The 15,394-nt window shown below is 44.9% G+C and overlaps 1 protein-coding gene across 6 annotated transcripts in view; it reads right to left on the reverse strand.

Annotated features, from left to right (window-relative positions):
- The window catches only part of LOC142582905 (beta-mannosidase-like), a 301,465-nt gene that overhangs the window by 48,799 nt on the left and 237,272 nt on the right, over nucleotides 1-15,394 (reverse strand). For 4 of the 6 annotated variants that reach the window (XM_075693024.1, XM_075693025.1, XM_075693021.1 and 1 more), the window contains one exon: nucleotides 6,577-6,724. In XM_075693024.1, the coding sequence (XP_075549139.1) occupies nucleotides 6,577-6,700 (124 nt within the window). In that variant the 5' untranslated portion in view covers nucleotides 6,701-6,724. Of the gene's footprint in view, nucleotides 1-6,576; nucleotides 6,725-8,356; nucleotides 8,426-8,561; nucleotides 8,696-15,394 lie in introns of those variants that run through there. The other 2 variants (XM_075693027.1, XM_075693023.1) reach the window with 2 other exon arrangements.

Below are 15,394 nucleotides of genomic sequence, written 5' to 3' on the forward strand. Positions count from 1 at the left end.
CTTTCATAGATCAATGCCTACAAGCCGAGTTGCTATCCACAAAACATGCCGATGGGCGCGCGACAAATCTAGAAGTCCGACTCACCGCGACCGTATAGCGAGCGAATATGTTCGCCCCATGCTGGATCCCAACGCCTGGTCGTTCGCGTGTACGGTCACGCGAACGGTGGCGCGTTCCAAGGCGGCCACGCGAGACAGTCTCGCAGAAGCTTGGATCGGCGCACGCGCGGCACGGCACGTCCGCACTGCTCGCTGTCCCGAACCAAAGAGGAAACGCGTTGTCTTCCGGTGCCCAAGTAACCCCGCCTGTCGGCGGCGTTAGCAGCGCAACACTCGCGCCATCTCTCGTACTGCGCCTTAACCACTCCGACCGCCGCGGGCGCCAGGCCACGTGGCGAAGCCGGATTACAGGAGACGCGCTATGCGGGAAACACATATGCGCGACTCTCGCGTGTCCCCACAAATGTTACCTATGCCAATGAGAATATCTTGAAACTGGTTGAAGTAAACCTATTTCTGATCTGTTGAAGTACACAGCGTGGCAGTAGCTGACGATTTCTATTCTCCAGGTGATTCCAAACCCACCAGACAAGTCTGTAAGCCGCGTACCTCAATGTATTGCAGCAGCAAGAAGCACAGCAAAAATATATGAGGTATGCATAATATGGGGGGGGGGGGAATTGTGCATATATGTGTGCTTCCTTCCTCGATCACGTTGGCACTAAGGTTAGCTTCCTTGGTTTGTTGCGCTCTGAGCACTTCTGTGCATGAAGCAACTGGGGAGAAAAAAAAAGTTCTATTTGAAGCTTAGTACAGCGAGAAGTGCTACTATTAGTTATGCAACAGGGCAAACAGCCTTGTCTGTGATGGTGCAATTGTGTTTGACATTTGCGAGACGCTAAGCCTGAGTCAAAACCCTTCCTGTAGCCATTTTATTAGCTCTTCATATACTCGCAAACAAAATGCGTAAAGCCTATTGTCTTTAAACCTAATGCGCAGTGGGCACTGAGCGGTTCAATGTCTGGTTTTTGTGTATATAAACGAAGAGTTTCTAGGATACTTACTAAGCGTACCATTAGTACCATGAATTTCGCTAGCTAGCAGCTAATTAGGTTGGAGTTCTCAAAGTAGGGCTCGTTGTGAAAGTAAGCCCCCCCCCCCCCCCCCCCTAGCGTCTGTAACCACAAATAAGTTACCATCTAAGCAAAACAAATAGAACAACCGACGCTGACAAATGCGTGTCACTCTTTTAAAACGATAACGCATGAGATAGATTCGCCGGCAGTGCGGCCGCTGGTCTCTATGCGTAGGCCGGATTTAACCTGCTCACCTGAAACGAACGCGTCGCCGTAATTCGTACACTTTTGTAATCGCAATGCGCACAGAGCGCTCACCCTAGGGCGTCTTGTTGAAGACCGTCAAGTGAGCCGACTGACTGGGGCTCTGGCGGGTCGAACGCAAGCGGATATTCTTACTCTTCAGCGTCGAAATCAGCACTTGACGGCTCCTCAGAGCTAGCACAGCACTCCGTTTCGTTTGTACACATGGCCCCGAGAGTCAACGGAAACGTGCTGTAAGGTAGAAACGTGAAGCGCGCATGGCTTGCGAAACGCAGACAGCTGTGAAATAGCCGCTGACAAAACGCCGCACCGGAGGGGAAACGCGTCGATCTTCGAACGCGATAAACGCCTCCGAAACAATATGCGCAATTCGCAGCTGTTGCAAAGATGGGGTTTTTACTCGCAGTTCTTTAACTGACGAGGCATAGGCTCGAGCGATAAAAAGCACCGAGCAAACTGCGCAACAAAACACGGGGCAGACGACACGGGCAGACAGCTTCGAGAGTACGTCCCACCCGCCTGCTGCAACACCACCACCACAACTACAACCACCATCGAGAGTGTCACATGACGTCATGCTACAACGGCCGCCGCTCGTCGGGAGATCTGTTGGAGTTTCGTACGCATAAAAAGAAGCTGAATAAAAAAAAACTATATACGGCTCCAATTGGCTTGGAAAAACCACCGTTGTGTATTCCACATGCGCAAACACATTACATGCCCGACAGTTCATAATGTTTACTATATTACCGGACAAACCCTTAAAAAAACCTCGCTGAAATTGAGTGATAGTACTCTGTCTGTTCAAATTAAATAAAATGAAATTTACTTTCCAGTGTGCACGCTGGCTGGTCATTTTGGGCTGAAACCTGCATAGATAGTTCGACGTGTCCCAAGAGACCTCACAAGGCAATAGTAGAGCAAGTAGTAGGTGCACATTTATAATAGTACAGAAATACCAAAGTAACGCAATGGGAGAAGGAACTCAGAACACTATCAGAAAAGTAAGTAATGTACTGGCAGATTAAAGTTGTAAAGCCCTTTAAAACGCTCCCGTGCATTAACTTCAACTATGGACAATGCTGCCCTTGGGGAGCCGCAACACTGTATTGTCTACATCAACTGCACTGCAATCATTTTCTTACAATTGTTTCAAAGCTTTTATGCGTACTTCTAAATACTTAGCCTGATATGTTTTCGAATCTGTAGGTTATTGATACCATCATTTTACCATGCTTGTAGCATTTCACGATACCTTGTTTTTATGTCATGAGTACATACTTGTACGTAGCCTTGTCTGTCATATATATATATATATATATATATATATATATATATATATATATATATATATATATATATATATATATATATATATATATATATATATATATATATTGGAATCTGAACCTGGCAACGTTTAACGTTAGAACGCTATCTAGTGAGGCGAGTCTAGCAGTATTATTGGAGGAATTAGAGGGTAGTAAATGGGATATAATAGGGCTCAGTGAGGTTAGGAGGACAAAAGAAGCATATACAGTGCTAAAAAGCGGGCATGTACTGTGTTACCGGGGCTTAGCGGAGAGACGAGAACTAGGAGTCGGATTCCTGATTAATAAGGAAATAGCTGGTAACATAAAGGAATTCTATAGCATTAACGAGAGGGTGGCAGGTCTTGTTGTGAAACTTAATAAGAGGTACAAATTGAAGGTGGTACAAGTCTATGCCCCTACATGCAGTCATGATGACCAGGAAGTCGAAAGCTTTTATGAAGACGTGGAATCGGCGATGGGTAAAGTCAAAACAAAATACACTATACTGATGGGCGACTTCAATGCCAGGGTAGGCAAGAAGCAGGCTGGAGACAAGTCAGTGGGGGAATATGGCATAGGCTCTAGGAATAGCAGAGGAGAATTATTAGTAGAGTTTGCAGAACAGAATAATATGCGGATAATGAACACCTTTTTCCGCAAGCGGGTTAGTCGAAAGTGGACGTGGAGGAGCCCGAATGGTGAGACTAGAAATGAAATCGACTTCATACTCTGCGCGAACCCTGGCATCATACAAGATGTAGACGTACTCGGCAAGGTACGCTGCAGTGACCATAGGATGGTAAGAACTCGAATTAGCCTAGACTTGAGGAGGGAACGGAAGAAACTGGTACACAAGAAGCCAATCAATGAATTAGCGGTAAGAGGGAAACTAGAGGAATTCCGGATCAAGCTACAGAACAGGTATTCGGCTTTAACTCAGGAAGAGGACCTTAGTGTTGAAGCAATGAACGACTATCTCATGGGAACCATTAAGGAGTGCGCAATAGAAGTCGATGGTAACTCCGTTACACAGGAAACCAGTAAGCTATCGCAGGAGACGAAAGATCTGATCAAGAAACGCCAATGTATGAAAGCCTCTAACCCTACAGCTAGAATAGAACTGGCAGAACTTTCTAAGTTAATCAACAAGCGTAAGACAGCGGACATCAGGAACTATAATATGGATAGAATCGAACAGGCTCTCAGGAACGGAGGAAGCCTAAAAACAGTGTAGAAGAAACTAGGAATAGGCAAGAATCAGATGTGTGCGTTAAGAGACAAAGCCGGCAATATCGTTACTAATATGGATGAGATAGTTCAAGTGGCTGAGGAGTTCTATAGAGATTTATACAGTACCAGTGGCACCCACGACGATAGTGGAAGAGAGAATAGCCTAGAGGAATTCGAAATCCCACAGGTAACGCCAGAAGAAGTAAAGGAAGCCTTAGGAGCTATGCAAAGGGGGAAGGCAGCCGGGGAGGATCAGGTGGTAGCAGCAGATTTGTTGAAGGATGGTGGTCAGATTGTTCTAGAGAAACTGGCCACCCTGTATACGCAATGCCTCATAACCTCGAGCGTACCGGAATCTTGGAAGAACGCTAACATAATCCTAATCCATAAGAAAGGGGACGCCAAAGACTTGAAAAATTATAGACCGATCAGCTTACTGTCCGTTGCCTACAAAGTATTTACTAAGGTAATCGCAAATAGAATCAGGAACACCTTAGACTTCTGTCAACCAAAGGACCAGGCAGGATTCCGTAAAGGCTACTCAACAATAGACCATATTCACACTATCAATCAAGTGATAGAGAAATGTGCAGAATATAACCAACCGTTATATATAGCTTTCATTGATTACGAGAAAGCGTTTGATTCAGTCGAAACCTCAGCAGTCATGGAGGCATTACGGAATCAGGGTGTAGATGAGCCATATGTAAAGATACTGGAAGATATCTATAGCGGCTCCACAGCCACCGTAGTCCTCCACAAAGAAAGCAACAAAATCCCTATAAAGAAAGGCGTCAGACAGGGAGATACGATATCTCCAATGCTATTCACAGCATGTTTACAGGAGGTATTCAGAGGCCTGGAGTGGGAAGAATTGGGGATAAAAGTTGATGGAGAATACCTTAGCAACTTGCGATTCGCTGATGATATTGCCTTGCTTAGTAACTCAGGAGACCAATTGCAATGCATGCTCACTGACCTGGAGAGGCAAAGCAGAAGGGTGGGTCTGAAAATTAATCTGCAGAAAACTAAAGTAATGTTTAACAGGCTCGGAAGAGAACAGCAGTTTACGATAGGTAGCGAAGCACTGGAAGGGGTAAGGGACTACATCTACTTAGGGCAGGTAGTGACCACGGATCCGGATCATGAGACTGAAATAACCAGAAGAATAAGAATGGGCTGGGGTGCGTTTGGCAGGCATTCTCAAATCATGAACAGCAGGATGCCACTATCCCTCAAAAGGAAAGTGTATAACAGCTGTGTGTTACCAGTACTCACATATGGGGCAGAAACCTGGAGACTTACGAAAAGGGTTCTGCTGAAATTGAGGACGACGCAACGAGCTATGGAGAGAAGAATGATGGGTGTGACGTTAAGGGATAAGAAAAGAGCAGATTGGGTGAGGCAACAAACGCGGGTAAACGACATCTTAGTTGAAATCAAGAAAAAGAAATGGGCATGGGCCGGACATGTAATGAGGAGGGAAGATAACCGATGGTCACTAAGGGTTACGGACTGGATTCCAAGGGAAGGGATGCGTAGCAGGGGGCGGCAGAAAGTTAGGTGGGCGGATGACATTAAGACGTTTGCAGGGACAACATGGCCACAATTAGTACATGACCGGGGTAGTTGGAGAAGTATGGGAGAGGCCTTTGCCCTGCAGTGGGCGTAACTAGGCTGATGATGATGATATATATATATATATATATATATATATATATATATATATATATATATATATATATATATATATATATATATATATATATATATATATATATATATATATATATATATATATATAATGTTTTCTCATTAGCTGCGTGGTCGTTGTACGTAAAATTTATTGTAGTAATGTGCAGTTCCATGCTTTCGCATTGAATAAGCAGCTAATTTACATTAATATAATATCTGCTCTCTCTATTAGCATTTATCGACGTATTCTAATATATGTTTAGATCGATCACACTCCCTTGTGAAGCCACTTGGAGGGCTTTATTGGGTACAATGAATGAATGAATGAATGAATGAATGAATGAATGAATGAATGAATGAATGAATGAATAGTATTTATTGTTTCTAATAATGTGAATTGTCTTCTGCCATATTGTCATCAGGCGCCTGACAAAGTTCACCGTTGTTCGTGAGGCTCATATATGCAGGTACAAACGCTTTTTTTTTTCATAATAGCTTCCGCACTTACGTAGAGTACACTGGCTCACACGGCTGCCACCAAATATACACACTATTTAGATTTAAATTAGGGAAGACTCGCCTCAAAAAGGAACTTATACAAACCATATATTCCAAGGGTTAACACTGCTGCCTTGACAAAAACTTGCAGAAAATTTCGCACCCGACTTAGATGTCCCCTTCCCTTTTCTCGCCCAAAACGCTCCCGCGTCACATAACTGCCATATTCATTAACTTCATGCGATCACATTTTTCATATGTGATTACATACGATCATATGAAATTCTTGAATCTGAGGGTTAATTACGGGGTATAAGTTCTTTTTTTCTTTTTTTGTAGGGTGCGTTATGGGCAAGCCCAGAGTACCTCCACGTCTATCCACTTCTAAAAAAATGCGATTTATAATTTCAAGCATTGCGGTCAGCACATTACACGGCAAAGAAGAAAGACGAAATACGTTCCGCACAGGATAACAACAGCAACAACAACAACGTACGTACATTTGTTGGCGTTGACGGCTGTCCACTGCCCATCGAGCGAGAACGTGACCACCGCCTTGGCGACGCAGCAACAGGAGAACAGTAGAGAAAAACCGAAGGCCAATTTGTGCCGGATCATAGCCATGGCTAGTTATCACCGGCGGCGGCCCTGGAATTTAGAAATATGTTCGTGTCTTCGTCTTTCTTTGGAACTTCGTTAGCCATGTGTCTGTAACGGGTTTCAACTTCGCAATTGTAATTTAAAAGAGCGCTGGCACGACAGTTTACCAGTGTTCATACTTTGCTCTGAATGAAGGTCCTCGACATCTAAACCTTAAAACACAAATAGTGGCGAACCCCAGAGTGCCCTAAATAATTCACTACATTTTTTCTACGAAACAGTTTCAGTGTCGTTTCTCAGCAGTTGTCTGTGTCGTGACGTGTACTGCTTCCACGTGGCCACCTTCTTCGTCATGACATTATTAAATATAATTAAAATCGGCGGTTTTACGAGCCCAAATCCCAATATGGTTAAGAGGCACGCCGTGGTGGGCGACCCCGGATAATTTTGACCACCTGAAAGCCTTTAAAGTGCACCTAAATTTAAGTATGCAAGCGGCTTCATCTTCTTCACCTTTTTTTTTTTTTGCATTCCGCCCTTACCGATAGGCAGCTGACGGGGCCCGGGTTGAAGCCGCAACCTCAAGCTCAGCAGCGCAACGTCATAGCCACTAAGCTAGCGCGGCGGGTACGTCACGCCGTCACGACAGATACACTTGCTGTAAGAAAAAACCTAAAATGGTCCGTAGAAAAGTTACCTTATTAAATTCTTTAAGGGAACTTCTGAGGCTTGCCAGTATTTCTTGTGTGGTATCGAGGTCGAGGACATACATTTAAAAAAAAAAGCAATAACGAATGTAACGTTAGCACTCCCTTAAATAATTATAAATCACAGCGAAGAACAAAGTAGGTCAGCAAAGGATGATATGGAAAGAAACATAGCTGAATAAACCGGTGCTTTTTAGCACAAAGGCTTATCAAAAATTCCTAACCAGGAAAGGAATAATGTAAAAAAACGAATTTTCTGGTAGTTTCACGACACGTTCCAAATACATAGCATAGCATCGCTAAAAAATAAAGAAATAAAAGGAGAAATAAAAAGGGTGGAAGGGAAACGCAGCAATACTTGTGAATGATCCGCAGATACATTAGTTTTTTTCTCCGACTATACTCAGGTTTTTCAAGCAAGAACACTTCTGTTTCTTCGGTATTACCCCTTCGTACTTCATGATTAGCATACGCTGGAGCTACAGTACAGTCTACTGCTAAGGGATACAAGTAAAACTTTCTGGGTTGATTACAACTAGGTTTTGACAAGAAGTCCTCGGTAATAGGACTATCCTAACGTGCCAAATCTAGTCTTCTTGTTCTTCCTAAATGTATCACCTTTGTGACACGTTCAAATTATGGTTGTTTGAGTACTAATTAGGTATCTCCTTTAAAAGGGAATTGTACTCTATATGTACTGGTAGCTATAGCATTGAAAAGCTTTATGCGCATATAGAAAATGTCATTCCAAAAATGATTCAATTTATTTTACGAGTACAAAGAGACAGTGGTCTCCCGACAATCCCTCAATCTTCGTTTCGTTACAGACCGCACACGCGAAAAAAAAAAAAAGAAGAAGCAGGGCGTTTTACACACACCGAAGTACATTATGCAGAGAACGCGCGCTGGACAATATGCACACCAACATGGCTCGAGGCGCGCGCACTGGTAATAACCTCCGCCACACGCTTACTCTGACAGCGTCAGGCTGCAGAACGGGACTGGCTCGACTTCCTCCGCGCCTCCGGCACCTCACTCCGCACTGAAAAACAGGCGATCGAGCGCCCATCTATGGCTTTAAAAATGCGGAGTATGAGGATTTTAGGAAATCTGGACACCGTAGTGCCAACTTTTGTAGCCGTCTGATGATAATCGACTCCGCTCTGGCATCATCTCACCTGTCGCTAGTCAGCCATGTATAAATGGAAACCTTATTTCGCCCTCGTAGCCCATCTGCTCTGCCGTTGTCAAAGCGTCTTGCAGTTGCGCCCCGCAGCAGCCTAACAGTCGCACTTGTGCCGCTATTACTGCAACAATTGCCACCGCGCCGCAGTGGCAGCTGTTGGAACAACCTCTGAGACGTCATCGGGCAGTTTTTATCTGAACAAGAAAAATGGAATAAAAGCCTCTATGCTACGGACACGTAGGCCGTGCGCTGCAAGACACGAACTTATTGACGCCGACAGGTGCGCTAAAGGGAAGCTGAAGCACTTTTGAAAAAATGCTTATGGCGAGGTATTCCACACCTGAATACGAAAATACCCATTAAACAGGCCAGTAATCACCGAATGTCACTTTAATTTAGCAAGAACGAGCTGCACCGGAGGCTGCGGGGGAACGCCGCGGAGTGGAAAACGGGCTCTGACTGGGAACGTTGGTCATAACTTCAGGCGCCTGATTCGAATGCGACGCTGAACGCCCTGTTCAGTCCTCAAGGTGACACATTTTGTCGCAATACTGTTATGTTATTTCCTTTGGAGATTTCTCCGCTGTGTTACCAGACATGGACACCGAAAAGCCAAAACTAAGTAGAGCAACTAACGGAAATCATTTTCCTCAGCATGCTTTTTTATTTTATATTGAAATACATCCTGAAAAAATTAATAAAAACAATAATTGGCACGATTTATCTTGCACTACGTGACTTCCAGTCGCTTACATTCGTGCAATACAAGCAGAAGCGCAGTACCGAAATGTGTGCCTCGGCTCTATAGCTTTCGCTGTGCTGCCACAGAAAGTTGTCGCCGGGTATACGTCTGCCGAGAGGCTACAGATGGGCGAGTACGCTTTGAGTTCGATAGTGTTTTCAGATTTGCGCCTACTTAAAAAAAAAGCTTGGTGCTAACGAAGTTAAAAGCAATGATTTGCATTTGTAGGACAACACACGCACTCGCTGAACCGGGCTTTGGCGTTGCGTGCCTCGAGGACATTGTTGGCGGTGACAGCCATGCGGACTGCCATGCTGTGTTATTGATTATTCGTGTACAGTAGGGCGTGCGTTTTGCGTTACGTCTTTTTTTTTCTTTCCTTATACTTGGGCTATACAGCCCCAGCACGCTCGCTCACTCCCGTTCATTCGCTTTATGTGCGGCTGTGCATAGCTCAGAGCATGCATTTACTATTTCTTGTGTTTGTTCTTTATGTCACGGGCAGGACCATCCAAAGAGCTCGCCAGTTTCAGGCAGACACACTTGTAGGATATGGTCGTCAGTTCGGTAGCGTGAGTAGTTGTACAAAAATGTTTTCCACTTCCTGCTCTCGCATATTTGAGGCTTATGCTGCGTTATTTGAGATGTCATGTTCTTCACATTCACAGGAAGAGAAGTTCACGAATGTAGTTGTTTAAACTGGACCTGTATAATCGAGTTTGTATAGTAATGTTAGATCGCATATGCTATTGAAACTTTTTGTCCCTGCAGGCAACTTGTGATTTTGTTCGTCTTATCAGAAATGCCAACTTCTGCGTATCAATGGGAAGCGAACTAGGCCACTCACTGTGTCTTAAGCAAGAGTTCAGAGTATTTGAAATTATGGGGTTTTTAGATGCCAAAACCACTCTCCGATTAGGAGACACGCCGTAGCGGGAGACTCCGGAAATTTAAACTACCTGGGGTTCTTTGACGTGCACCTAAATCTAAGTACACGGGTGTTTTCGCATTTCGCCCCCATCGAAATGCGGCCACCGTGGCCAGGATTCGATCCCGTGACTTCGTGCTCAGCCGCCCAACACCATAGCCACTGAGCAACCACGGCGGATAAGAGTTCAGCGTAGGTTTGTTCATTGTAAGTGCAGCGGGTAGCGCATTCTTCGCAGCACCAGCTGTCTGCCTTTTACCAATAAAGCGTGGTGCCCTTCAAGTGCATTGCATTCTTTCAACGGGCTTGCCATGCAAGAGCTCAATTTTTACCATATTGCAGCCTATTTCACAAATTTAGAAACTTCGGCTTCAAGTTTATTTTTTATGTCGCTTAAATCCTTACAGACCACTGCTTCAGATCAACTCACGTGGTGACACAACATCAACGGCAAAAACACTGGGTCTCAAAGAGGTGCTAAACCCTGAGCATCGGATCATAGAAGCAACTGGGACATTCTGGTATGATATATTTTTCTACCTCAAGCATTTTATTTTTCAAGTTTCAAAGTTAAAGTGAACTGTGGCGTAGTGAGAGAGACACTGTCTAAAATTTTTCATGCGCCAGAACTTTGTTTTCTGTGTACATTGTATGCCCCACAGCTCAAGCATCCTGCCGTTCTCCAGCATGGACTCCACCAATAATGGGGAAATGTAGCCTCAAATTCATTTTTTTTTTTCATTCAGCACTTCCAGCAAACTGCGTTGTGCAATAAGCCAGTTACTGTCTACCTTCTCATTTTTTTAACGTGGTAGTTTATGTCAGCGGCATTTTTACAGATGTAACCGTCCCTTGTCATGTGTTCCAGAATAAGGTGCTTGTTCATGCTTTGATTGCAGCTAGTATGTAAAGCGTGAACACACGGCAAGCTTGCTGTACTTTTTTTTTCTGATGGAATTTGTTGCACCCGTAAAATGTAAAATTACTGCCAAGAAAAAGAAATGAACGACGGCGTTTTGCAGTGCGTGGTCCTAGTATATTTGCACATTATTGTAAATGCGCACTCGAGCGCCATTTGCCGCTCAAAAATATTGGTATTTATTGGTGCACTGTAGCCTAAATCTAGACACTTACGCTTATTCTTTATATTTTCTAGTCATTCGCCTCGTTTTTTGTTAAGGCTGCTTTCTCTTTTCGCTCCACAGCTACAGTGACTTCCAGTATACTTCGAATACGGGCTAATATGCACTCATGTCGGCACCAGCTGTTGCTTTGGTTCTGATGCCAGCCACCTCTCTCAGCGTGTTTTCATTTTTGCTTGCTTCAGGTGAAATGTTTAACTAGTAAACTATAATCTACTGGTGCGTAGTAAAACAGGAAGACTGCAGCAAGAGCAATGAAGGACACTTTTCTAGTAAACGGAATATCGATAACTAATAAATGTAACAAGTTCATTTTTATTGAGTTGCAGAGCTCGAGAATTGACAGAAAAACTGCTAAGATTGTTGCAAGTACGAAGGCATGTCACTGGGGTGTCATGCAATGAAATTACAGAAGACAGTATTCTTTACGGGCGACTACTGTAATTAGGACGGCCTGTAATGAACTTACAGACGTCTGTACTTTTTACGGGAAAAAACTTTAAATGTGACGGCGTGTTATTCAGGCGTGATGGAATAAAATTACAGACGGCTGTACATTTTACAGAAGATACTTAGCAGCCGATACTCAGAAAAAGTCCAGTAAAAGCAATGGCGTACTTGTTACAGCGTGGGAATGAGCAGGAAATTTGCACCTGCGCATTCTCACAGCGAAGCAAATGGTAGCCAAGAAGAAGCGTCTTACCGAGCAGGCCCGCATTTGCTATGTTACAGAGGGCGTTGCGAAAGACGAGCAGTTACTTGGGTGTTAATTGCCACGAAGTTAAACGAAACCAAACGCTTCCGATGGCGGAAGAACCTGAAGCCTTCCTTGCGCGTAGTAGTAAATAAAAATAATTGCACGCGCAATTGTCTCTTTGCGTAGCAATTCACTCAAAACGAGTCAAGACTGTTTCACGCAAATAACGACGATTCCGATAAGTGTGTTAGTTTTGCCGCGTTATTGTTGTTTTGACGCGAAAGCCTCAGATGGTCTATTAAAAAGCATCATGGGCCACTAACATGGAGAATGGGAAGAAAAGCACATCTTCCTCCAGCATGTTTCTTTTTTTTTTTTGCTTTGTCCTGATGCGTAATATTTTAATCTGTTCCATAAGAACGCTGTTTGTTGTTCATACATAAATTACCTCGTTTCTTCCCGTGAAACTTACGCCATTGTTTTCTCAGCTTTAGCACGAAGTCACATAGCTTTGCGACATGTCACCTCGTTAATCTCCATGACTTCTGTCTCTCTTTCTTTACTAACATTCTACTGCTAGCTAAGTCAACTACTACGACTAGTCGACTACTAGCTCTAAGTCAACTTGCTAACTTGCTCTAAGTCAACTTGCGTAACTTAGATAACCCTAAGTAAACTTGAGCATATAACATATTCGTCATTGTTGCTATTACGTTGTCGTTACGCCCCAGTGTTTGTTAAAAATAGAAACAGCGACACTTTTGATCGGCCATGGTCTCGGATGGGGCTAAACAAAAATATATATACTAGATGGTTGCACTTCATAAAACTTTCTTTACGCGACAAGATGAATCCGTATTTCGCAAACTGCTGGTGCATACCCGACCTGTTTCCACGGATTTCCTTTAGAAATAAGATTCATTTGTTTCGTGTGCAACACAAGAAAGAGCCGAGCACGCAGAAACTTCGCATAAGCAGATATACATAGTTCCAGACGGATACGGAATCCTGCGTGTATGGTCATATAATACGCACAAAAATACAAGAGACGACGATAAAGAAACATGAATTTTCTCGCCTCAGAAGCACTGTTCTGCCCTTGGGAAAACTGCTGACGGCGAAACGCCAAAAGCAGGCGCGTTACGGTATAGAAGAGCGGCAAGCAGGAAAGACGGCCGGCAGGAAAGGTGAGGGAGGCTGCGACGTGGAGAGTGATGCTAGGGTGCACAGCATGCAAGGGATCTGCGGAATTCGTCGGCGGATTCTCGTGCAGTCGCAGGCACCTCAATTCACGGGGCGAAAGGCTTACGCACTCGCAGACAGTGGGCCCGCATAAGCCGCCTAGTCTCGTGGTCGCGGCCGGTGAACAATTGCCCTCGCAAAAAAAAAGTAAAGAAAAAAAAAGAAAGAAAGAACAGAAAGGAAACGAAAGAAAGAAGACCATGCGAAGCCACTGAGCCCGACAGGAAAGCGCGCGGACCGCCAAAGGGCGGCCTACAGCATTATCACGCGTCGGAAGCGATGAAGGAGGGAAGCTCCAAGACACCTGCGGCCTCCCTTCTTGGCGCGCGCGGTAGGCACCACGTAATCAGAAAGGCAATCATGCGCACCACCAACACCGTCCGGTCAGTCCAAGCGAGGAGCGCTGCGGACTGGCGCGTGCGCGGAACGGACGTGCGTCCGCTACAGGCTGCGTTCGCCTATGTACGCCAGCCGCCTACCAATTGGGCTGCTGCCGTTTCGCGAAGCCATGTTGTTCCGGTTGCGTACCACCGGGATACTGCTGCACATTATACGTAAAGGTTTGGCTCCAAGATCAAGATCGAACGAGGAGTCGACTTTCTGACCGCAAGTGCCACGTGAAACACGCGGCGATATGCGAAACGAAGCGCCAACCCAGTAGTACATCTTGACGTGTGTGCTGCGTTGCCTTTCCCGGTGACAGCTGCGCAATGTGGGTAAAAATGGGATCGATGCTGTTACAGATTGAAAGTTGATAACCGGGCTGAGTATTGTGTCCGCGTCAAAAGCGTTATCTACCGCCTTAAAACAGACGCTCGCAAGGGGTTATATATGCACCAAAATTAAGCAGGACATCCTTTCATGCGGTCGCCGGTTCTAATGTGTCCATGATGTGCCGCCAATTGTGACGTGCCTTGTTTTCTGCGTCGGACATTGTAGCGGTTAAGCGTTGCTGCCACCTGATTTAAACAGGCTGAGACCTCGCGCTCAGCAGCAGAGCTTCGTAGCCAACGAGGCAACGCGGCAGGAGACTGCTAGCATTGAGATACATTGACTAGGGATGTGGTGTGCTGGTCACAATTCCCTCAATCGAAAAGGGAAGGCCTCTGAAGTAGAGAGGCATGCTTCTTCAATCAGCTATACGCTGAACGAATGCCTTGCATAGTTTGGTTTATTACAGGGCTGTCGGAAGAGTCGCGACACTGGTAACTGAATCTGCCTACGAAAGACGTAGCCTTGAGAGAGAGAGAGAGAGAGAGAGAGAAGGGAGGAAGGAATGGCAGGGAGGTTAACACGACCGAGTCCACTTTGCTACCCGACATAGCCTTGAAAAGCAGGGTGCATTCTTTATGGTGATCCCGCTAGCTAAACATGTTATGTACCGATAGTAGTTTTACAAGTAAAAAATTAGAGTTAGCACTATGAAACACTTTGCAAAGACAGACATTCATCCTATTAATTTATGGAAAGCAAATTCTCAAGTGGGACAACATCTGTGTTAAAGCACAGTTTTAAGGAACATTCATTCTATTCGTTGTAAACTGCTGGTGATTTCGAAATAATGGAATCGGAAAATTGTGTATATGTGTAATGCCGGAATACCACCTCGTGAATTTCATAAATCGTCACATCGTAAAGTTATATAGTCAACTCAAGGCCTTCTCGCTCCTTTCTTGGCGCGAGTTTCACGCTTCTAGGCTGTGCGCGATGAAATGCTCCCGGGTCTGTGAGTCCATTTCTTATGTGTTCATACACTGTCTCGCTTCCCTGAACATAGAGTAATGAGTAAAATAAAAGGCGCTGCATTATTTACGCAGATCTCGCCGTCGACGTCGTTGAATGTAGTACACTGAACTGACTGAAATCCAGACCTCTTACTATAACTGCCGTAAGCGTAAGCTCACTGTGGGTATCCAGGACGTCCCCTCCAGGATCGCGACTTCCATTTGAACGCCCCTAACTTTTAGCCGGACAGGGATTCAAGCGCGAGACCTCCCCGCTCCGTCGCGCCGAGGTGCCTGCGGCCGGTCAACCATTTTACGCGGCGACCAGCACGCTTACGCAGGCGTTGCTC

The sequence above is a fragment of the Dermacentor variabilis genome, chromosome 5, assembly GCF_050947875.1.
Source record: "Dermacentor variabilis isolate Ectoservices chromosome 5, ASM5094787v1, whole genome shotgun sequence".
NCBI classification, from domain to species: domain Eukaryota; kingdom Metazoa; phylum Arthropoda; class Arachnida; order Ixodida; family Ixodidae; genus Dermacentor; species Dermacentor variabilis.